The 25797-nt window shown below is 46.9% G+C and overlaps 1 gene segment (V, D, J or C); it reads right to left on the reverse strand.

Annotated features, from left to right (window-relative positions):
* Window positions 1–9259: 9259 nt before the first annotated feature.
* On the reverse strand, window positions 9260–24640 carry LOC127396354 (Ig mu chain C region-like). The segment is given in 5 exon segments: window positions 9260–9742; window positions 13071–13397; window positions 13975–14292; window positions 15078–15383; window positions 24592–24640. Coding segments are annotated over 4 exon segments (1233 nt in total).
* Between the last annotated feature and the right edge of the window lie 1157 nt (window positions 24641–25797).

Below are 25797 nucleotides of genomic sequence, written 5' to 3' on the forward strand. Positions count from 1 at the left end.
CCCCATATCTCCCCATAGATCCCCCCTTCCACCCCATAGATCCCCCATATCTCCCCATATCTCCCCATAGATCCCCCCTTCCACCCCATAGATCCCCCCAGATCCCCCCATATCTCCCCATAGATCCCCCCTTCCACCCCATAGATCCCCCAGATCCCCCCATATCCCCCCATATCCCCCCCCTTCCACCCCATAGATCTCTCATACCCCCCCATATCTCCCCATAGATCCCCCCTTCCACCCCATAGATCCCCCTTTCCACCCCATAGAGCCCCCACATCCCCCCACATCCCCCCATATCCCCCCATATCTCCCCATAGATCCCCCCTTCCACCCCATAGATCCCCCATATCCCTCCATATCTCCCCATATCCCCCCATAGATCCCTCCTTCCACCCCATAGATCCCTCCTTCCACCCCATAGATCCCCCATATCCCCCCATAGATCCCCCCTTCCACCCCATAGATCCCCCCTTCCACCCCATAGATCCCCCATATCTCCCCATATCTCCCCATAGATCCCCCCTTCCACCCCATAGATCCCCCAGATCCGCCCATATCTCCCCATATCTCCCCATAGATCCCCCCTTCCACCCCATAGATCCCCCACATCCCCCCATATCCCCCCATAGATTCCCCCTTCCACCCCATAGATCCCTTCTTCCACCCCATAGATCCCCCCTTCCACCCCATAGATCCCCCACATCCCCCCATATCTCCCCATATCTCCCCATAGATCCCCCCTTCCACCCCATAGATCCCCCCCTTCCACCCCATAGATCCCCCATATCCCCCCATATCTCCCCATATCCCCCCATATCCCCCCATAGATCCCCCCTTCCACCCCATAGATCCCCCACATCCCCCCATATCTCCCCCCTTCCACCCCATAGATCCCCCACATCCCCCCATATCCCCCCATATCCCCCCCCTTCCACCCCATAGATCCCCCATATCCCCCCATATCTCCCCATAGATCCCCCCTTCCACCCCATAGATCCCCCACATCCCCCCATATCTCCCCATAGATCCCCCCTTCCACCCCATAGATCCCCCATATCCCCCCATAGATCCCCCCTTTCCACCCCATAGATCCCCCATATCCCCCCATAGATCCCCCCTTCCACCCCATAGATCCCCCCTTTCCACCCCATAGACCCCCCCATAGATCCCCCCCGGCCCCCCAACCTGCCCCACATCTCACCCCGGGCCTCCAGCACCCCCAGGCAGGGCAGCCGGGCCAGGCACTTCTGCCCCACGTCGCCCCCCGGCAGCTCCAACCTCTGGGTCCCGTTGGGGTGACGGGTCCTGGTCCCTCCCCTCCCCCGCCCCCCCGGCCCCTCCCCCACCCAACTCAAGGTGGCCCCGCCCAAGTCCCCGCCCACCAGGTGGCACGTGACCTGGGTGGGGGAGGGGGCGGTGACGTAGAGTTGGGGGGAGGGGCTGGGACAGACTGGGGGGAGGGGGAGAAAAAAGGGGGGGGGGGGAGATGTGAGGGGTGGGACTTGGTGGCCTCCAAACCAGCAGCTCTGGTGGCTTCTGGGCCTTCATCCAACCAACCAACCAACCAACCATCAACCAACTGTCCAATCAACCATCAACCAACCAACCATCACCATCTCTGGTGGCTTCTGGGCCTTCATCCATCCAACCAACCATCCAACCAACCAACCATCAACATCTCTGGTGGCTTCTGGGCCTTCATCCAACCATCAACCAACCATCAACCAACCATCAACCAACCATCACCATCTCTGGTGGCTTCTGGGCCTTCATCCAACCATCAACCAACCAACCAACCAACCAACCATCACCATCTCTGGTGGCTTCTGGGCCTTCATCCAACCATCAACCAACCATCAACCAACCAACCATCCAACCAACCATCCAACCAACCACCCACCCAACCAACCATCAACCATCCATCCAACCAACCATCAACCAACCAACCATCAACATCTCTGGTGGCTTCTGGGCCTTCATCCAACCAACCATCCAACCAACCAACCATCCAACCAACCATCCAACCAACCAACCAACCAACCAACCATCCAACCAACCAACCAACCATCAACCAACCAACCAACCAACCATCAACATCTCTGGTGGCTTCTGGGCCTTCATCCAACCATCAACCAACCATCAACCAACCATCAACCAACCATCAACCATCCATCCAACCAACCATCCAACCAACCAACCACCCAACCAACCATCAACCATCCATCCAACCAACCATCAACCAACCAACCATCAATATCTCTGGTGGCTTCTGGGCCTTCATCCAACCATCAACCAACCATCAACCAACCAACCATCCAACCAACCATCCAACCATCAACATCTCTGGTGGCTTCTGGGCCTTCATCCAACCAACCATCCAACCAACCACCCACCCAACCAACCATCAACCATCCATCCAACCAACCATCAACCAACCAACCATCAACATCTCTGGTGGCTTCTGGGCCTTCATCCACCCAACCAATCACCCACCCACCCACCCACCCACCCGTCACCACCCCTGCTGGCTTCCATCCACCCCTCCATCCCTCCCTCCCCCCACCCACCATCTCCAATCTCCCCCACCCCCCTCCCCCAGAAGGTCCAAGCCCCCCTCACCCAGACACTTGCTGCTGTTCCTCACCACCACCGCCTCCCCTCCGCCGCCCCTCCCCACCGCGCAGCCGTAGACGTCCCCCCTCTCCCAGCTCTCCAGGGGGACCTCCAACCTCCAGCTGGGCCCCGGGGCCTCCTCCTCGGCCGCCTCCACCACCACCTCCTGGTTCTTCAGCCACCTCACCTCCCACCCGGCGCCCAGGACCACGCAGACCAGCTCCACCACCTCCTCCTCCTCCTCCTCGCGCCGGCACCGCGGCTCCACCAGGTGGACCACGGGTGGTGGGGGTGGGGGTGGTGGTGACGTCACCGGTGACGTCACAGCCCCCAAGCACGCTGGGAGGGTAGACGACGTCAAGATGGGAGTCCCACCACCCCCACCATCTCCCACCACCCCACCCCAAAACCCCGTCTCCTACCGTGGGGGAGGAACGTCCTGGTGATGGTGGTGTTGGTCTTGGGGTGGGTCACGCGACACTCGAGCGCCGATTGGTCCTTCCCGGGGGTCACGTGACGGCTGGCCAGGTGACGGGGGCCGCCGGGAGCTCGGGTGGGCTCGGTCACCCCCAGCTGGAAGGTGGTCGACGGCCCCGGCTGGGAGGTCCAACCGATGGTCAAGGGCTCCGGGAAGAAGTCCATGGCCAAGCAAACCAAGATGGCGGGAGAAGAGCAACAAGGGAGGACCGAGAAGACCTTGGGGGGGGTGGGCGGTGCTGGAGGAGGAGGAAGGGGAGGTCAGGTGGGGGAGTTGGGGGAGAGGACCGACCCCAAAAAGGTCCACCGGGAGGTGGCGACCGCCTGGGAACGTCTACTAAGAGGTTCCTCCTCATTGGAACCCCCCAAAAGCACCTACCAAGAGGTCCCACCTGGTTAGAACCCCCCAAAGTTATCTACTAGGAGGTTCCTCCTCATTGGAACCCCCCAAAATCATCTTCTAGAAGGTTCCTCCTCATTGGAATCACCCCAAAATCATCTTCTAGGAGGTTAATCCTCATTGGAAACCCCCAAAATCATCTACTAAGAGGTTCCACCTGGTTGGAGCCCCCCAAAATTATCTACTAGAAGGTTCCTCCTCATTGGAATCACCCCCAAACCATTTATTAAGAGGTTGCACCTGGTTGGAACCCCCCAAAATCATCTTGTAGGAGGTTCCTCCTGGTTGGAACCCCCCAAAATCATCTACTAGAAGGTTACTCCTCATTGGAATCACCCCTAAACCATCTACTAAGAGGTTCCTTCTCATTGGAATTCCCCAAAATCATCTTCTAGGAGGTTCCTCCTCACTGGAACCCCCCAAAATCATCTACTAGAAGGTTCCTCCTCATTGGAATCACCCCCAAACCATCTACCAAGAGGTTCCACCTGGTTGGAACCCCCCAAAATCATCTACTAGGAGGTTCCACCTGGTTGGAACCCCCCAAAATCATCTACTAGGAGGTTCCTCCTCATTGGAACCCCCCAAAATCATCTTCTAGAAGGTTCCTCCTCATTGGAATCACCCCAAAATCATCTACTAAGAGGTTCCTCCTCATTGGAATCATCCCCAAAATCATCTTCTAGGAGGTTCCTCCTCACTGGAACCCCCCAAAATCGTCTACTAGAAGGTTCCTCCTCATTGGAATCACCCCCAAACCATCTACCAAGAGGTTCCACCTGGTTGGAACCCCCCAAAATCATCTACTAGGAGGTTCCACCTGGTTGGAACCCCCCAAAATCATCTACTAGGAGGTTCCTCCTCATTGGAACCCCCCAAAATCATCTTCTAGAAGGTTCCTCCTCATTGGAATCACCCAAAATCATCTTCTAGAAGGTTCCTCCTCATTGGAATCACCCCCAAACCATCTACTAAGAGGTTCCTCCTCATTGGAACTCCCCAAAATCATCTTCTAGAAGGTTCCTCCTCATTGGAATCACCCCCAAAATCATCTACCAAGAGGTTCCACCTGGTTGGAACCCCCCAAAATAATCTACTAGAAGGTTCCTTCTCATTGGAACCCCCCAAAAATCATCTACTCTGAGGTTCCACCTGGTTGGAACCCCCCAAAATCATCTACTAGAAGGTTCCTTCTCATTGGAACCCCCCAAAAATCATCTACTCTGAGGTTCCACCTGGTTGGAACCCCCCAAAATCATCTACTAGGAGGTTCCTCCTCATTGGAATCACCCCCAAACCATCTACTAAAAGGTTCCTCCTCATTGGAACCCCCCGAAATTATCAACTAGAAGGTTCCTCCTCATTGTAACCCCCCAAAATAATCTACTCTGAGGTTCCACCTGGTTGGAACCCCCCAAAACAGGTCCTCAAAGTGCCCCCCCTCCCTTCCCCTGTGGTATAACCAGAATAAACGAGGCCAAAAAGTGGGAAAACGGGACCAATTTTATTCCTTGGGGGATATTTACAAAGTGGGGGGGGAGGGGAAGTACAAGGTGGGGGTTGGGGGGGTCCCCAAAACCTTCTGGAAGAGTCTGGGCGTGGCCTCATTTCACCTGGAATGGGGGAAAAAAGGGGGATTTTGGTAAAATTGGGGGGGAAAATGGGGAGGGGGGGGATTTGGGGGGGGAATGGGGAGTTTTGGGGAGAATTGGGGGGGAAATGGGGAATTTTGGGGGGAAATTGGGGGGAAATGGGGAGTTTTGGGGAGAATTTGGGGGGAAAATGGGGAGTTTTGGGGAGAATTTGGGGGGAAATGGGGAATTTCGGGGGGAAATTAAGGACTTATGGCAAAAAATGGGGGGAAATAGGGATTTTGGGCAAGAATTGGGGGAAAAATAGGGGATTTTGGTGAAAATTGGGGAGAAAATGCGAGTTTTGGTGAGAATTGGGGGGAAATGGGGAATTTTGGGGGGGAAACTGGGGGGAAAATGGGGAGTTTTGGGGAGAATTTGGGGGGAAATGGGGAATTTTGGGGGGAATTAAGGAATTATGGCAAAAAATGGGGGGAAATGGGGATTTCGGGCAAGAATTAGGGGGAAATAGGGATTTTTTGCAATGATTAGGGTAAAAATAGGGATTTTCTGCAAGAATTTGGGGTAAAATAGGGTTTTTTTTGGTAAGAATAAGGGGGAAAACAGGGATTTTTTTCCAGGATTTGGGGAAAAATAGGGATTTTTTGCAAGTTTTGGTAAAAAAATAGGGTTTTTTTTTTCAAGAATAAGGGAAAATAGGGAATTTTGGCATAAATTGGGGTGAAAAATGGGGTTTTTCTGTGAGAATGAGGGAAAAAGAGGGAAATGTTGCAAGAATTTGGGAAAAATAAGGAATTCTTGGAAGAAACGGGTAAAAATTGGGATATTTTATGAAAATAGGAGGAAAAATTGGAATAGTTCATCTTCTTTCCCCAATTTGAGGGGGAAATGGGGGTTTTGGGGGGGTAAAATGGGGATTTTGGGGTAAAATGGAAGGTTTTTGGGGGCAGGAAGGGGTGGTACCTTGATGAGGGTGACGGTGGCGCTGTAGAAGAGGCTGAGGATGAAGAGGACGATGAAGGTGGAGGCCGTGGCCCAGAGGTTGTTGAGATCTTCCGCTTCCGTGAAGCCGTCCAGGAAGGCTGGGATATAAAAATAAGGGGGTCAAAAATGTCACCCAAACTCCGGGACACCCCGGGGGGCAACTCCCTGGGGTGCAAAGGGGGGAGGGAACAAGTTTTGAGGGGGTTTTGGACCAACACAAGGAGGAAGAAGGAAAAGTTGGGGGGAAATTTGGGGGTTGAAATGTCAGAAAGAGAGATTTTTGCCCCCCCGTTGGGGGGGTTGAACCCCAAATGTGGAGGTTTTACCTCAAAATCTGGGGGGTTTACCTCAAAATTTGGCAATTTTACCTCAAAATTTGCAATTTTACCTCAAATTTTGGAGTTTTTACCTCAACATCTGGAGGTTTTACCTCAAAATTTGGCAATTTTACCTCAAAATTTGCAATTTTACCTCAAATTCTGGAGTTTTTACCTCAACATCTGGAGGTTTTACCTCAAAATTTGGCAATTTTACCTCAAAATTTGCAATTTTACCTCAAATTTTGGAGTTTTTACCTCAACATCTGGAGGTTTTACCTCAAAATTTGGCAATTTTACCTCGATGTTTGGTATTTTTACCTCAAAATTTGTAGTTTTACTTCAAAATCTGAAGGTTTTACCTCAACATTTGGCATTTTTACCTCAAAATTCGTGGGTTTATCTAAAAATTTGGAGGTTTTACCTCAAAATCTGGAGCTTTTACTTCAACATTTGGCATTTTTACCTCAAAATTTAGGGTTTTACCTCAAAATTTGGAGTTTTTACCTCAACATTTGGCATTTTGACCTCAAAACTTATGATTTTACCTCAAAATTTGTCGTTTTACCTCAAATTTGGAGTTTTTACCTCAACATTTGGCATTTTTACCTCAAAATTTGGGGTTTTACCTAAAAATTTGGAGGTTTTACTTCAACATTTGGCATTTTCACCTCAATATTTGGCATTTTTACCTCAACATTTGTGGTTTTACCTCAAAATTTGGAGTTTTTACCTCAACATTTGGCATTTTTACCTCAAAATTTGGGGTTTTACCTAAAAATTTGGAGGTTTTACTTCAACATTTGGCATTTTCACCTCAATATTTGGCATTTTTAGCTCAAAAATTGGCAATTTTACCTCAAAATTTGTGGGTTTACCTCCAAATTTGGAGTTTTTACCTCAAAATCTGAGGGGTTTACCTCAAAATCTGGGAGGCTTACCCCAAAATTTGGGGTTCAAACCTCTCAAAAAAAGATGTGTAACCAAAATTCGAGGGTTGAACCCCAAACCTTGGGCGTTGTGCCTCAAAATCCAGGGTTAGAACCCCCTTAATTGAGATTTTTGACCCCAAACTGCGGATTTTGCATCAAAATTTGATATTTTTACCCCAAAGCAGGGGATTTGTACCTCCAAATCCAGATTTCTACTCCAACATCTTGGGGTTTCACCCCAAAATTTGGGATTTAAACAGAAATATTGGTGGATTTTACCCTCAAAATTGAGATTTTGACCCAAATTGGTGTTTTATTTTTTTTAAAATCCAATTTTTAGCCCAAAATCTGGGGGGTTAACTCAAAAAATTGGGATTCAACCCCCCAAATTGCTGATTTTTACCCCCAAAATTGAGATTTTGACCCCAACCCGGGGTTTTTTACCCCCAAAATTCAATTTTTTACCTCAAAATTCCAATTTTAACCCCAAACTCTGGCGGGTTTACCCAAAAATTTGGGATTAAAACCCTTAAATTGGTGATTTTTTCACCAAAAAAATATTATTTTGACTCAAAATCCTGATTTTCCCCCCAAAAATCCAGGATTTAACCCCAAGATCTGAGTTTTTCACCCCAAATTTCAGGGTTACTTCCTCTCTTCTCTCTCCCCCCCCCATAATTTCTCATCCTTCAACCCCCAAAACCTCCAACTTTCAACCAAAAATGAAACATAAAGTTAAAACAAGTGAAATTTTAATTTTTAAATATATTTTGGTGATGCCAAATGCCAAAAAATTAGGGTAAAAATGAGGGGAAAAAATCACTTTTTAAGAAAATCCATATTTTATTGCAATTTTTAAATTATTTCGGGAGCTTTTTTTGGGATTTTTTCCCCAAATTTAAACATAAACCAGGGAAAAATTGAATTTTTTAACATCAACTCCATTTTTTTTGTCATTTTTGTGGGGTTTGTTGCTTTCCAGGGGTTGGAGAAGTGCTAAAAAATGAGGGGAAATGGGAAAAATTCACTTTTTGGGGGAGAAAATCGATATTTTATTGCCATTTTTTAAATAAAATTGATATTTTATTGCAGTTTTTTAATTAAAATCGCTATTTTATTGCCATTTATTAATTAAAATAGCTATTTTATGGCAATTATCTAATGAAAATGGATATTTTATTGCAAATTTTTAATTAAAATCGATATTTTATTGCAGTTTTTTAAACAAATGGGTCTTTTATTGCCATTTTTTCATTAAAATCGATACTTTAGTGCAATTTTTTTCATTAAAATCGCTATTTTATGGCAATTTTTTCATGAAAATCAATATTTTATTGCCATTTTTTCATTAATATCGCTATTTTATTCCCATTTTTTACTTAAAATGGATCTTTTCTTGCCACTTCAAAATTAAAATCGACATTTCATTGCCATCCTTTCATCAAAATCAATATTTTCTTGCCATTTTTAAACATAAATCGATATTTTATTGCATTTTCTTCATGAATACCGAGATTTTATTGCACTTTTTAAATAAAAATCGCTCTTTTGTGGCTATTTTTTCATCCAAATCGATACTTTCTTGCCATTTTTTAATTAAAATCACTATTTTGTTGCAATTTTTAATGCAAATCGCTGGTTTATTACAATTTTTTAATTAAAATGGACGTTTCATTTCGATTTTTTTCATTCCAAAAGAGATTTTCTTGCCATTTTTTCATTCAAAACGATATTTTATTGCTGTTTTTTTAATGAAAAATCACTATTTTCTTGCAATTTTTAACTATTTTAGGGTTGTTGGTTTTTTTTACCTTTCTCTTTCCTGCCTGCAAATTTTTAAAAAGGGGAATATTTGAATTTAATGAATATAAACTCCATGATTAGTTCTTCCAGGGGGTCAAAATGACCAAAAATAAGGTGGGGGAAAAAAAATAAATCACATTTTTTGTATCAAATCGATTTTTTTATTGCTTTTTTTTTGCTTTTTGCTTTTTTTTTTGCTTAATAAAAGTAGAAATAAGTGAGAGGTTTAATAACAGGTGTTGGCCAAGTCGGAGAGGACGAGGGAGACGTTGACGTTGGCGGGTTTACCGGAAGCTTTGTCGACCGATTTCTGCGTCACCTGCATCGGGAGCTCCTCGTGTCCCACCAAACAAGTATAAACATTCCCGGCCGCCCAATCATCACCCCCGATGCTTAAGGAGCTGTAAGTGATGTAAGAAGTGGTTTGATGAGCTTCCAACATGGCGGGGGTGGTGACGTAATCGGTTTCCGGGATGACGTCGCCGTTGCGGAGCCACCGGAAGAAGATGTCGGGGGGGTTGAAGCCTTTGGCCAAACACGTGACGGTGGCGGTTTCGTGAGCGGCCAGTTGCTCAGCAGGAGGGGGGAAGACGTAGATGGAGGGGGCTTTGACGTCACGACCTGCGGGGGGAGAGGGTGAGGTCATCGCTGACGTCATCAGCCAAAAAAAAACGGGGGCGGAAAGGGAGAAACGGCGGCGGAAGCGGCCGGAAACGAAGCGTTTCCGGCGCCGTCGCGGCGGAAAAGGGCGGGAGACGGAGGCGGAAGGACCCGAAGTTGCCCCCAAAAAGGGGAAGTTGGGGCAATTGCACCCGGGTTGGGCCCCCAGGGGGTCGAGTTGGAAGGGGTTGAAACCGGTTTGGACCCCGAAACGGGGCAAGTCGCCTCGGTTTCCCCGGAAATCGCCCCCCGAAATCGAGGCAATTGCCCCGATCTCCCCCAAATCGCCCCCCAAAATCGATCCGACTGCCCCAGTTTCCCCCCCAAATCAGTCCAATTGCCCCAGTTTCTCCCAAATCGCCCCCAAACTTGATGCAATTGCCCCAATCTCCCCCAAATCGCCCCCAAACTTGATCCAATTGCCCCAATCTCCCCCCAAAATCGATCCAACTGCCCCAATTTCCTCCAAAATCGATCCAGTTGCCCCAGTTTCTCCCAAATCACCCCCAAACTTGATCCAATTGCCCCAATCTCCCCACAAAATTGATCCAGTTGCCCCAGTTTCTCCCAAATCACCCCCAAACTTGATCCAATTGCCCCAATCTCCCCCCAAAATCGATCCAATTGCCCCAATCTCCCCCTAATCGCCCCCAAACTTGATCCAATTGCCCCAATCTCCCCCCCAAATCGATCCAACTGCCCCAATTTCCCCCCCAAATCGGTCCAATTGCCCCAGTTTCTCCCAAATCACCCCCAAACTTGATCCAATTGTCCCAATTTCTCCCCCAAGTCGATCCAATTGCCCCAATCGCCCCCAAATCGCCCCCAAACTTGATCCAATTGCCCCAATCTCCCCCCAAAATCGATCCAATTGCCCCAGTCTCCCCCAAATCACCCCCAAATCCATCCAACTGCCCCAGTTTCCCCCCCAAATCGGTCCAATTGCCCCAGTTTCTCCAAAATCACCCCCAAACTTGATCCAATTGCCCCCAATTTCCCCCCAAAATTGATCCAATTGCCCCAATCTCCCCCAGATCACCCCCATACTTGATCCAGTTGCCCCAATCTCCCCCAAATCGCCCCCAAACTTGATCCAATTGCCCCAGTCTCCCCCAAATCACCCCCAAATCCATCCAACTGCCCCAATTTCCCCCCCAAATCGATCCAATTGGCCCAGTTTCTCCCAAATTGCCCCCAAATTTGATCCCATTGCCCCCAAACTCGATCCAACTGCCCCAATCTCCCCCAAATTGCCCCCAAAATAATCCAATTGCCCCAATTTCCCCCCCAAAATCGATCCAATTGCCCCAATCTCCTCCAAATCGCCCCCAAACTTGATCCAATTGCCCCAATCTCCCCCCAAAATCGATCCAATTGCCCCAGTCTCCACCAAATCACCCCCAAATCCATCCAACTGCCCCAATTTCCCCCCCAAATCGGTCCAATTGCCCCAGTTTCTCCCAAATTGCCCCCAAATTTGATCCCATTGCCCCCAAACTCGATCCAATTGCCCCAATCTCCCCCAAATTGCCCCCAAAATAATCCAATTGCCCCAATTTCCCCCCCAAAATCGATCCAATTGCCCCAATCTCCCCCAAATCGCCCCCAAACTTGATCCAATTGCCCCAATCTCCCCCCAAAATCGATCCAATTGCCCCAGTCTCCACCAAATCACCCCCAAATCCATCCAACTGCCCCAATTTCCCCCCCAAATCGGTCCAATTGCCCCAGTTTCTCCCAAATCACCCCCAAACTTGATCCAATTGTCCCAATTTCTCCCCCAAGTCGATCCAATTGCCCCAATCGCCCCCAAATCGCCCCCAAACTTGATCCAATTGCCCCAATCTCCCCCCAAAATCGATCCAATTGCCCCAGTCTCCCCCAAATCACCCCCAAATCCATCCAACTGCCCCAGTTTCCCCCCCAAATCGGTCCAATTGCCCCAGTTTCTCCCAAATTGCCCCCAAATTTGATTCCATTGCCCTCAAACTCGATCCAACTGCCCCAATCTCCCCCAAATTGCCCCCAAAATAATCCAATTGCCCCAATTTCCCCCCCAAATCGATCCAATTGCCCCAATCTCCCCCAAATTGCCCCGAAACTTGATCCAATTGTCCCAATTTCTCCCCCAAGTCGATCCAATTGCCCCAATCTCCTCCAAATCGCCCCCAAACTTGATCCAATTGCCCCAATCTCCCCCCAAAATCGATCCAACTGCCCCAATTTCCTCCAAAATCGATCCAGTTGCCCCAGTTTCTCCCAAATCACCCCCAAACTTGATCCAATTGCCCCAATCTCCCCCCAAAATCGATCCAATTGCCCCAATCTCCCCCAAATCGCCCCCAAACTTGATCCAATTGCCCCAATCTCCCCCCAAAATCGATCCAATTGCCCCAGTCTCCACCAAATCACCCCCAAATCCATCCAACTGCCCCAATTTCCCCCCAAATCGGTCCAATTGCCCCAGTTTCTCCCAAATCACCCCCAAACTTGATCCAATTGTCCCAATTTCTCCCCCAAGTCGATCCAATTGCCCCAATCGCCCCCAAATCGCCCCCAAACTTGATCCAATTGCCCCAATCTCCCCCCAAAATCGATCCAATTGCCCCAGTCTCCACCAAATCACCCCCAAATCCATCCAACTGCCCCAATTTCCCCCCCAAATCGGTCCAATTGCCCCAGTTTCTCCCAAATTGCCCCCAAATTTGATCCCATTGCCCCCAAACTCGATCCAACTGCCCCAATCTCCCCCAAATTGCCCCCAAAATAATCCAATTGCCCCAATTTCCCCCCCAAATCGATCCAATTGCCCCAATCTCCCCCAAATCGCCCCCATACTTGATCCAATTGCCCCAATCTCCCCCAAATTGCCCCCAAACTTGATCCAATTGTCCCAATTTCCCCCCCAAATCGATCCAATTGCCACAATCTCCCCCAAATTGCCCCCATACTTGATCCAATTGCCCCAATCTCCCCCAGTTTGCCCCCAAACTTGATCCAGTTGCTCCAATCTCCCCCAAATCGCCCCCAAACTTGATCCAATTGCCCCAATTTCCCCCCCCCAAACCCATCCAATTGCCCCAATCTCCCCCAATTTGCCCCAAACTCAACCCAATCTGCCCCAAACTCAACCCAATTGCCCCAATCTCCCCCAACCTCGCTCCAACTTGCCCCCCCCCCAAAGAAGAAATCGACCCGATCCCGCCCCATTTTTTTTTTGCCCCGGCATCGCCGCCGTCTCCCCCGGTGTTGCCCCCAAAACCCACCCCGACCCCCCCCAAGGACTCACCCTTGGTCTTCTGCAACGTGACCTCGGTGGGGAAGAGCAGCTCAGGGTGGGTCACCTTGCAAGTGAAGACCTCCCCCTTGTCCCATTGGTCGGCGCAGACGCTGGCCACGCCCTCCACCCTGTAGAGCCCGTTGGGTTGGAGGGTTTGAGAGGACATCTTGGTGGCCAGTTTCTCCCCACTTTCTGTCCACCAGGAGATCTCCAAGCCATCCGAGCTGGGGAGGTTGGACACTTGACAGGTCAACTTGGCCACCTTGTCTTGGAAGATGTCGATGAAGGCCGGAGGGATGACTTGCACCTTGATGTCCTCACCGCTGCCGGGGACAACTGGAAGAGGTGATGGCAACGTGGTGGGTTTCTTGGGGGCCTCACCTCCACCCTGGTGGATTTGCACCCCCTTGCTGGACCTTCAAGCCCATCCTGGTTGACTTTTGCCCCGTTGGGTTTGAGCTTCGCCCCATGGTGGGCTTCTAACCCGTCATGGTGGACCTCTACCCCATCTTGGTTGACCTCCACCCCATCTTGGTGGACTTCCAACCCATCGTGGTGGACTTCCAACCCCTGGAGGACCTCCCCCCTACCCTGGAGGACCTCTACCCCATCTTGGCTGACCTCCACCCCATGGTGATGGGCTTCCATCCCATGGTGATGGGCTTCCAACCCATCATGGTGGACTTGCATCCTCTCGTGGTGGACTTCCACCCGCTGGAGGACCTCCCCCCTACCTTGGAGGACCTCCACCCCATCTTGGTTGACCTCCACCCCATCTTGGTTGACCTCCACCCCATCTTGGTTGACCTCCACCCCATGGTGATGGGCTTCCATCCCATGGTGGTGGACTTCCACCCCCTGGAGGACCTCCCCCCAGCCCTGGAGGACCTCCCACCCCCCAACCCCTACTCACTCCCGCACTCCAGGGCCTTGCTGGTGTTCCTCATCTCGTCCTCCACCCGACACGTGTAGACATTCCCAGCATCCCACTCTGCCTTGGTGACGCTGAGGCGACTGTCGATGACGTCGGGGCCTTGGCCTTGAGCGGCCACCAAGCGCTCGTTGGTCACGCCCTCCTGGAGGACCTTCCCGTTCTTCAGCCATTGGACGACGGAAGTGGGGGTGGCCTTGGACACCAGGACGTGACAGAAGATGCTGGAGTTGAGGTGGGGACCCAGGAAGTCCTCAGCGGAAGGTGGGTGGATGGAGACCTCAGGGAGAGGAAAGGAGCCTGGAAAAGAAGGGGTGGGGTTAGAAGGGGGCGGAGCTTGGGGTGGGGGAGGGGGGGAGGGGGGAGCAGAGGGGTGGAGGAGCAGCAAGATGGAGGAGGAACAGCAAGATGGAGGAGGAACAGCAAGATGGAAGAAGACCAGGATGGGGGAGAACCAAGATGGAGGAAGAGCAGGATGGAGGAGAATCAAGATGGAGGAGCAGAGGAACACCAGGATGAAGAAGCACAAGGGTGGAGAAGAACCAGGATGGAGGAAGAGCCAAGATGGAGGAAGAGCCAAGATGGAGGAAAACCAGGATGGAGGAAAACCAGGATGGAGGAAAACCAAGATGGAAGAAGAGCAGGATGGAGGAACAGGATGGAGGAAGAGCAGGATGGAGGAGAACCAAGATGGAGGAAGAGCAGGATGGAGGAGCAGGATGGAGGAAGAGCAGGATGGAGGAAGAGCAGGATGGAGGAAGAGCAGGATGGAGGAGAACCAAGATGGAAGAAGAGCAGGATGGAGGAACAGGATGGAGGAAGAGCAGGATGGAGGAGAACCAAGATGGAGGAAGAGCAGGATGGAGGAAGAGCAGGATGGAGGAAGAGCAGGATGGAGGAGGAGCAGGATGGAGGAAGACCAAGATGGAGGAGAACCAAGATGGAGGAAGACCAAGATGGAGGAGCAAGATGGAGGAAGACCAAGATGGAGGAGCAAGATGGAGGAAGACCAAGATGGAGGAGAACCAAGATGGAGGAAGACCAAGCTGGAGGAAGACCAAGCTGGAGGAGCTGCCACGACTCACCCTCGTTGTGCACCTCGATGACCACAATCCCTTCGGGATGGGTGGCCTTGCAGTAGAAGGGCTGTTGGCTCTTCCCTTCCAAGAGGGGCAACCCAAGATGGCTGCTGGCCGTGTAGGTGCCGGAAATGGCCACCGAGGGGTAGCGGGTGACGCCGCGGGTGACGCTCTGGTTGAGGTGGTTCTGCCAGGTCATGGTGACGTCGTCGGGGAGGAAGGTGGAGGCCAAACAGCCGACGGAGTAGAGGTCGGGGGAGGCGGGGCCACCACAAGGGGCCAATGGGAAGAGTTGAGGGCGGCGGGGCTGCTCTGGGGTGGGGGGAGGGGAGAGAAGATGCGTTAACTGGCGGGAAACGGGGGGGGGAATGGCGGGAAATGGAGGGCAACGGTGGGAAACGGCCGGAAACGCCGGGAAACGCTGGGGAAATGGCGGGAAACGCCGGGAAAATGGCGGAAAAGTGGCGGGAAATGCGGGGAAATGGCGGAAATCCGGGGAAATGGCGGGAAACGGTGGGAAACGCTGGGAAAATGGCGGGGAACGCCGGGAAAATGGCGGGAAACGCCGGGAAAACGGTGGGAAACGCCGGGAAAATGGCGGGAAAACGGTGGGAAATGCGGGAAAATGGCGGAAATCCGGGGAAATGGCGGGAAACACCGGGAAAACGCCGGGAAATCCGGGGAAATGGCGGGAAACGGTGGGAAACGGTGGGAAAACGGTGGGAAAATGGCGGGAAAACGGTGGGAGATGCGGGAAAATGGCGGAAGTCTGGGGAAATGGCGGGAAACGCCGGGAAAACGGCGGGAAATCCGGGGAAATGGCGGGAAACGGTGGGAAACGGTGGGAAAACGGTGGGAAACGGTGGGAAAACGGTGGGAAAACGGTGGGAAAACGGTGGGAAAACGGTGGGAAATGGCGGGAAAACGGAGGGTTTTGGGGGGAAATCGAGGCACAAATGGAGAATTTGTGAGGTAAAAACCGAAGGGGGAGAGGGGGAGGGTCAATAGGTAAAATTTGGGGGGGTTTGAGGGGGTTTTTGGGGGAAAAAAAGGGGGTTTTGGGGGGAATTTGATGGTTTCGGAGGGTTTTTTTTGATCTATCGGAAGGAGAAAGTGGGGAATTTCAAGGGTGATTGACAATTTTTGGGGGAAAGTTGAGACTTTGTGAGGTAAAAATTGATATTTTTATGGGGAAAAAATCAACACTCAAGTTTTGGGGGGATTTGAGGGGGTTTTTGGGGAAAAAAAGAGGGTTTTTTTGGGGAAAATTGATGCATTTGGAGGGTTTTTCGATCTTTTGAAGGGGAAAAAAGGGGAATTTTGGAGGGAAATTGACACTTTTTTTGGGAAAATTGATACTTTGTGAGGTAAAAATTGATATTTTTATGGGGAAAAATCAACACTCAAATTTTGGGGGGAATTGAGGGGTTTTTGGGGAAAAAAAAAAGAGGGTTTTTTGGGGAAAATTGATGCGTTTGGAGGTTTATTCACTTTTTCGGCGGGAAAAAATGGGAATTTTGGAGGGAAATTGACATTTTTTGGGGGGAAATTAACACTTTTTTGGGAGTAAAAATCGACCCCCACGTTTTGGGGGGGAAATTGAGGCTTTCGGGGTGAAAATCAAGAGGGTTTTGGGTGAGAATTGACACTTTTAGGGCGGAAAATTGATGGTTTTGGAAGGGAAAACGGGCAATTTTGGAGGGAAATTGTCACTTTTTTGGGGGAGGAATCGAGACTTTTTGAGGGAAAAATTGAGGCTTTTGGGGCTAAAAATCGACCCTCGAATTTGAGGGGTGGAAAACGAGCCTTTTTGGGGTGAAAATGGAGAGTTTGGGGCCAAAAATCGAGAGGTTTGGGGCCAAACCAACTACTTTTTTTGGGGGTTAAAATCTGTCATTTTGGGGCCTGACGTGACATTTTTTGGGGCCCAAATCCCCCATTTTAGGCCCCAAATCTGCCCTTTTTGGTCCCGAATCCCCCAATTTTGGGCCCAAATCCTCCATTTTGAGGCCTAAGCTGCCATTTTGAGACCCAAACCCGCCATTTTGGGGCCCAAATCCACGATTTTGAGGCCTAAGCCGCCATTTTGAGACCCAAACCCGCCATTTTGGGGCCCAAATCCACGATTTTGGGGCCTAACCCGCCATTTTGGGGCCTAACCCGCCATTTTAGGCACCAAATCCGCCATTTTAGGGCCCAAATCCCCCAATTTTGGGGCCTAACCCGCCATTTTGGGGCCTAACCCACCATTTTAGGCACCAAATCCGCCATTTTAGGGCCCAAATCCCCCAATTTTGGGGCCTAACCTGCCATTTTGAGGCCTAGCCCGCCATTTTGAGGCCCAAATCCCCCAAATTTGGGGCTCAAATCCCCCAATTTTGGGTGCAAATCCTCCATTTTGAGGCCTAAACCACAATTTTAGGCCCAAACCAACAATTTTGAGGCCTAAACCACCATTTTGGGCCCAAATCCGCCATTTTGAGGTCCAAATCCGCCATTTTAGGCACCAAATCCCCCAATTTTGGGTGCAAATCCTCCATTTTGAGGCCTAAACCACAATTTTAGGCCCAAACCAACAATTTTGAGGCCTAAACCACCATTTTGGGCCCAAATACGCCATTTTGGGGCCCAAATCCGCCATTTTGGGCCCAAATCCCCCATTTTGAGGCCTAACCCGCCAGTGGCTGAACAAAGACCAGTAGTGCCAGTACAGGACCAGTATGAGCTGCCCCATACTGGGACCGTACCAGCACCCACAGCTGCCCTATAGCTACTTCTGTGGAACCAATGCCAGTATAAACCAGTATGGACCAGTAAGGACCAGTACTACACCCCATAGATGCCCCACAGCTACACCTACAGGACCAGTACAGGACCAGTATGAGCTGCCCCATACTGGGACCGTACCGGCACCCATAGCTGCCCTATAGCTGTGTCTGCAGAACCAGTATAGAACAGTATGGACCAGTATGGCCCAGTACAGCACCCCACAGCTGCCCCACAACTGTCCCATAACCACTTCTGTGGGACCAGTACCAGTATAGACCAGTATAAACCAGTACAGCACCCCATAGCTGCCCCATAGCCACCCCTTCAGGACCAGGACCAGTATAAACCAGTATAGACCAGTATAAACCAATACCAGCTCCCCGTAGCTGCCCCATAGCCGTGTCTGCAGGACCAGTACAGGACCAGTATGAGCTGCCCCATACTGGGACCGTACCAGCACCTACAGCTGCCCCATAGCTGGGTCTGCTGGACCAGTATGGACCAGTACGGACCAGTACAGCACCCCACAGCTGCCCCGTAGCTACACCTACAGGACCAGTACAGGACCAGTATGAGCTGCCCCATACTGGGACTGTACCGGCACCCATAGCTGCCCCATAGCTACTTCTGTGGAACCAATCCCAGTATAGACCAGTACAGACCAGTATGGACCAGTACAGCACCCCACAGCTGTCCCATAGCTACACCTACAGGACCAGTACAGGACCAGTATGAGCTGCCCCATACTGGGACTGTACCGGCACCCATAGCTGCCCCATAGCTACTTCTGTGGAACCAATCCCAGTATAGACCAGTACAGACCAGTATGGACCAGCACAGCACCCCACAGCTGCCCCATAGCTACACCTACAGGACCAGTACAGGACCAGTATGAGCTGCCCCATACTGGGACCGTACCGGCACCCACAGTTGCCCTATAGCTACTTCTGAGGAACCAATCCCAATATAGACCAGTAAGGACCAGTACAGCACCCCACAGCTGCCCCATACCAGGGTCTGCAGGACCGGTACCAGTATAAACCAGTACAGACCAGTACAGAACCCCACACTGCCCTATAGCTGCCCCATAGCTACTCCTACAGAACCAGTACCAGTATAAACCAGTACGGACCAGTATGGACCAGTACAGCACCCCACAGCTGCTCCATAGCTACTCCTACGGAACCAGTATAAACCAATATAAACCAGTACGGACCAGTACGGACCAGTACAGGACCCCACAGCTGCCCCATAGCTACTCCTACAGAACCAGTACCAGTATAAACCAGTACGGACCAGTATGGACCAGTACAGCACCCCACAGCTACCCCATAGCTACTCCTACAGAACCAGTACCAGTATAAACCAATATAAACCAGTACGGACCAGTATGGACCAGTACAGGACCCCACAGCTGCCCCATAGCTTCTCCTACAGAACCAGTACCAGTATAAACCAGTACAGACCAGTACAGCACCCCACACTGCCCTATAGCTGCCCCATAGCTACTCCTACAGAACCAGTACCAGTATAAACCAGTACAGACCAGTACAGCACCCCACAGCTGCCCCATACCAGGGTCTGCAGGACCGGTACCAGTATAAACCAGTACAGAACCCCACACTGCCCTATAGCTGCCCCATAGCTATTCCCTACAGAACCAGTACCAGTATAAACCAGTACAGACCAGTACAGCACCCACAGCTGCTCCATAGCTACTCCTACAGAACCAGTACCAGTATAAACCAGTATAAACCAGTATGGACCAGTACAGCACCCCACAGCTGCCCTATAGCTACACCTACAGAACCAGTACCAGTATAAACCAGTACGGGCCAGTATGAACCAGTACAGCACCCCACAGCTGCCCCATAGCTACACCTACAGAACCAGTACCAGTATAAACCAGTACGGACCAGTACAGCACCCCACAGCTACCCCATAGCTACTCCTACAGAACCAGCACCAGTATAAACCAGTACGGACCAGTACGGACCAGTACAGCACCCCACAGCTGCCCCATAGCTACTCCTACAGAACCAGTACCAGTATAAACCAGTACGGACCAGTATGGACCAGTACAGCACCCCACAGCTGCCCCATAGCTACTCCTACAGAACCAGTACCAGTATAAACCAGTACGGACCAGTACGGACCAGTACAAACCAGTATGGGCTGCCCCCTAACTGGGCTATTAAATCTACTAAGTCCATCTATTCAATCTAATAAATTGATTAATTAACTCTATTAAGTCCATTATTAATTCGATCTATTAAGCCTAATTAATCCATCTATTAAGTCTATTAAATCGATTAATTAAATCCATTAAGTCCTAATAAATCGATGGATTAATTCAATCGATTCCATCTATTAAGTCTATTAATTCAATTAATTAATTCTATTAAGTGCCTTAATTAATTCTATCAAGTCTATTCAAACGATTAATTAATTCTATTAAGTGCCTTAATTAATTCTATCAAGTCTATTCAAGCGATTAATTAATTCTATTAAGTGCCTTAATTAATTCTATCAAGTCTATTCAAGCGATTAATTAATTCTATTAAGTGTATTAAATAAATTATCAAGTCTATTAAACCGATTAATTACACTAATAAATCTATCTAATCAATCCATTAAAGAGATTAATTAAATCTATTCGGTCTATTAAGTATATTAATCTATTAATTCAATCTATTAAATCTATTAATTCAATTAATTAAACCTATTAAATATATTAAAACTACTAATAAATATATTAAAAATTAATAAAACCATTAAATGTATTAATAAATCAATTAAATATATTGATGAACCCATTAAATCAATTAATCAACCCATTAAATCTATTAATCAATCTATTAAATCTATTAATCAACCCATTAAATCTATTAATCAGTCTATTAAATCTATTAATCAACCCATTAAATCTATTAATCACACAAATAAACCCCCTACAATCCAGTTATTAATCCTAATAAATCTAATAAATCTATTAATACAACCAAAACCGAGGCCTGAAATCGATACAAATTAATAATTCCTACAATTAATCCTCCCAAATAGCAATTAATCATCAATTAACGTCCTCAAACCCACCCCCAATTAACGCCTAATCATTTATTAGCGACTAATAATTAATATTCTGCCTCTTTCTTCTCCTGAATTTGCCCCAAACCTCCTGAATTCACCCCAAAAATTGCTCCTTCCCCCAAAAAAGCCCTTTTCTTCCCCAAAAAAAACACCTGCAGCTTCTCAAGCCCCGCCAATTCTATTAATTATTATTAGTAGTTTATTAAGTAGAAAGAGGAAATGGGGCAAAAACGGCCCCAAAAAAACCCACTTCTCGTTTTTTGGTGGTTTTGAAACCAAAACCAGGTTATTTTGGGCGATTTTGGGTTGAAAAACAACCTCCCACCTGCACCGGGCGCCATTTTGAAGCCCTTAAACCAATTTATTAGTAATTATTAATTCTTATTCTTGCTATTTTCATGGTTTCTTTGAGATTTGAGGGGGGGGAAAAGCCCCAAAATTGGATTTTTTGGGGTCGTTTTATCAAATAATTGAGTATTTGAGGGTCGAGGAGGTCTCAGGGTTCGATTAATTGGTGAATTAATTAATTAATAGCGAAATATTAGCGATTAGATTGTGGGAATAATGTCCGAGTTATTAATATTTAATATTAAACATGGCCCGATTTAATTCATTAATTGTTTGATAACATTTAATTGACACTTAATTAATGTTATTAAATCTTAATAATATTTAATTAATTCGTGGTATGGTTTAATAACATTAATTAATATTATTAAAACCCATCACATGTAATTAATTCATTATTTAATAATATTTAATAACGTTTAATTGAATCCTGATCATGGCTAATTAATTTCTAATTATTTAGGATGCAAGATGTAATTTATTAATATTTAATTTATTTTATACAATATAATATTGTTTACTATTAAATAATATTAATTAAATATTAATATTTAATATTAAATAATTATATTCAACCTGATAATGGTTAATTCATTAATAGATGATAAGGGAGGTGGGATTTAATTTGCTAATATTTAATTGATGCTATTAAATCTTGATAATGGTTAATTCATTAATAGGTGTGTGGGGTATTAAATTTAATAATAAGTAATTGATATTATTAAGTATTGATGATCTGTCGATTAAAGAGGGGATTAATGATCAATTAATAGATTAATACTAAAACAGTTTATCAATTTTATATTAATTAATGTCGGGATTAATAGAGAAAATAACAGAGACATTAATAAATCAATTCAATTAACTAATATAGGGATTAATAAGGGCAGCAATGGATTAATAGGGGAATTAATAAATCAATTAAATCAATTAATAAAGACAATAATATAGGGATTAATAGGGGAAATAATGGATTAATAGAGAAATTAATAAATCTATTTGATCTATTGAGTAGTGTAGGAATTAATTTAGCAATTAATTTAGCAATTAATAGAGGGATTGATAGAGAAATTAATAAAGGAATTAATAGAGGAATTAATTGAGACATTAGAGAAAATTAATAGGGAAATTAATAGAGAAAATGAATCAATTAATATAGGAATTAATATAGGGATAAAATAGGATTTAAATAGAAATTAATAGAGGCATTAATAGAGGCATTAATAGAGGCATTAATAGATCAATCAATACACTTAAGTAATACATAAATTAATGCCTAATTCTTTCCTTAATTAGATAATTAGGTCTTATTTTTAATATATCTACAATTTATATCCTTATTTTTCCCCATTTTAATCCCTCTTCTATTAATCTTTGAATATATTAAGTGATTAATTGATCTATTTTGCCTTTTATTTCTTTATTTTGCCCCTTTTAATCAATTAATAGTTCTACTTAATCAACTTCATCTCGATATTTGATTAATTGAGGGGCTATTTTTACACCTTTGGCCTCTTGTTGATGTATTAGGGGTTTATTTTTAATTACTGATTAATTAATTGTGGCTATTTCCTCTATTTTCTGGGGTTTTCAGGATTTATTTCTGCTTATTAATATCATTAATTAATTCTATTGATATTAATTAATAGAAACCAAGTGGGTTTATAATACAAAGACAGAAATATAATCTATTAAATATAAAAATATTAATTTAATAAGAATAAATAGAAGCCTATTAATGTCAATAAATGCCAATTAATAGGAATATTAATATTAATAATATGAATGTCTCTATTTTCCCCTCAACTCTGCCCTGAAAACTCACTTTTTCAACCCAAAATGGCCCCTTTTAGCTTCACCCCCTGCAGTAATTATTGATTATTAATTACAAATGATCAATTAATGGGGAGATTTTGTCCAATTATTGGTTAAATTGGGAGAAAAAATTCAATTTAATTCACAAAAATGCACCAAAAACCCCTTTTCCTCAAGTCCCTGCTTAATAATTAGTGGCTATTAATGATGAAATAGATAAATTGAGGGGGGGAAGTGATCATTAATTCGGTTTGAATTAATAAATATCCCATTAAAAAATAATAAATCCCCTTTTTGAGGGATTTTCACCCAATTTTAGGGGGTTTTGACCAAAGCAAACACCAAATGTCATGATTTTCCCCCAAAGAAGCCCTAAAATTGACATTTTTGCCCCAAATCTGCCATAAAATCCCCTCAAAACTAATATTTCTCCCTAAAAGACCCTAAAATTGACATTTTTGGCCCTAAAATCAATATTTTTGCCCACAAACTGACATTTTTTGCCCTAAAATCAACATTTTTGCCCTAAAATTAACATTTTTTGGCATAATATTGATATTTTTACGCCCCAAAATAAATATTTGCCCTCAAATCGACATTTTTACCCTAAAATTGATGTTTTTTGCCCTAAAATAAACATTTTTTACCCTAGAATCAACATTTTTACCCTAAAATCGACATTTTTGGGCACAATATTGATATTTTCTGCCACAAAATCAGTATTTTTGCCTAAAATTGACTTTTTCGGCCCCCAAATCAACATTTTTGGCCTCAAATCCACATTTTTTACCCTCAAATCCACATTTTTTTACCTAAATTCAATATTTTTGCCCTAAAATTGACATTTTTGCCCTCAAATCCACATTTTTTACCCTCAAATCCACATTTTTTTCACCTAAATTCAATATCTTTGCCCTCAAATTGACATTTTTTGCCCTCAAATCAACATTTTTACCCTAAAATGGATATTTTTGGCCTCAAACTAGACATTTTTGACCCTCAAATCAACATTTTTGCCTTAAAATTGACATTTTTTACCTCAAAATCGACATTTTTGGCCTTAAACCCAACATTTTTGCCTACAAATCAACATTTTTTGGCATAATAACGATATTTTTGTCCATAAAATCGATCTTTTTAGCCCTCAAATCCACATTTTTTGCCTCAAAATCGACATTTTTACCCCTAAAATCGACATTTTTACCCCTAAAATCGACATTTGGAGCCCCCAAATCAACATTTTTGCCCCTAAAATCGACATTTTAACCCCGAAATCAACATTTTTGGCCCTAAAAATCAACATTTTAGGCCCTCAAATCACCTCAAACCACCATTTTCCCGCCAAAACTCCCCCCTGAGCCGCCATTTCCAGCCCTCGGCCGCCGTTTCGACCCCCCAAAAATGGGGGGTGTCCCCCCCCCCATAAACCCGGCCAAAATTTTGGGGTGAAAAAGCCCAAAAAAGGTCAATTTGGGAGGTTGGGGAGAGAAGGACTCACCGGAGGAGACGACGGCGTTGGTTCCTGCGCCCCAGGCGTCAATACCATCGCCACGGTGCCGCGGCCTCCGCGCGCGGCCGCACAAAAACACTCCACCCCGGGGGTTATTTTTAGGGCTGAAACCTCATTTTTAACCATTTCAGGCCCGCGTGACGTCAAAAACCTCGAGCAAAAGACCTTAAAGCCACGTATTTTCCCCCAAAAAGGCAAAGCAGGCCCAGATTTGGGCCCAAATAGGCCTGAATATGTGAAGTAGGCCCAGATTTGGGGCGAAAAAGGCCCAAAAGAGCGAAGTAGGCCCAGATTTGGGCCCAAATAGGCTTGAATATGTGAAGTAGGCCCAGATTTGGGGCCTAACAGGCCCAAAAAAGCAAACTAGGCCCAGATTTGGGACCAAACAGGCCCGAAGAGGCAAAGTAGGCCCAGATTTGGGGCCTAACAGGCCCAAAAAAGCAAACTAGGCCCAGATTTGGGTCCAAATAGGCCTGAATACGTGAAGTAGGCCCAGATTTGGGGCCAAACAGGCCTGAATAAGTGAAGTAGGCCCAGATTTGGGGCAAAAAAGGCCCAAAAAGGCAAAGTAGGCCCAGATGTGGGGCCAAACAGGCCTGAATAAGAAAAGCAGACCCAGATTTGGGGCCAAAAAGGCCCCAAAAGGCAAAGTAGGCCCAGATTTGGGGCCAAACAGGCCTGAAGAGGCAATGTAGGCCCAGATTTGAGGCCAGACAGGCCCAAAGAGGCAAAGTAGGCCCAGATTTGAGGCCAAACAGGCCTGAATAAGTAAAGCAGCTCCAGATCTGTGTCCAAACAGGCCCAAAAAGGCAAAGTAGGCCCAGATGTGGGGCCAAACAGGCCTGAATAAGAAAAGCAGACCCAGATTTGGGGCCAAAAAGGCCCCAAAAGGCAAAGTAGGCCCAGATTTGGGGCCAAACAGGCCTGAAGAGGCAATGTAGGCCCAGATTTGGGGCCAAAAAGGCCCAAAGAGGCAAAGTAGGCCCAGATTTGGGGCCAAACAGGCCTGAATAAGTAAAGTAGGCCCAGATTTGGGTCCAAACAGGCCCAAAGAATCAAAGTAGGCCCAGATTTGGGGCCAAAAAGGCCCAAAAAGGCAAAGTAGGCCCAGATTTGGGTCCAAACAGGCCCGAAGAGGCAAAACAGGCCCAGATTCGTGCTTCTTTAGGCATGTTTGCACCCGAATCTGGGCCT

The sequence above is a fragment of the Apus apus genome, unplaced genomic scaffold, assembly GCF_020740795.1.
Source record: "Apus apus isolate bApuApu2 unplaced genomic scaffold, bApuApu2.pri.cur manual_scaffold_84_ctg1, whole genome shotgun sequence".
In the NCBI taxonomy this organism is placed as follows: domain Eukaryota; kingdom Metazoa; phylum Chordata; class Aves; order Apodiformes; family Apodidae; genus Apus; species Apus apus.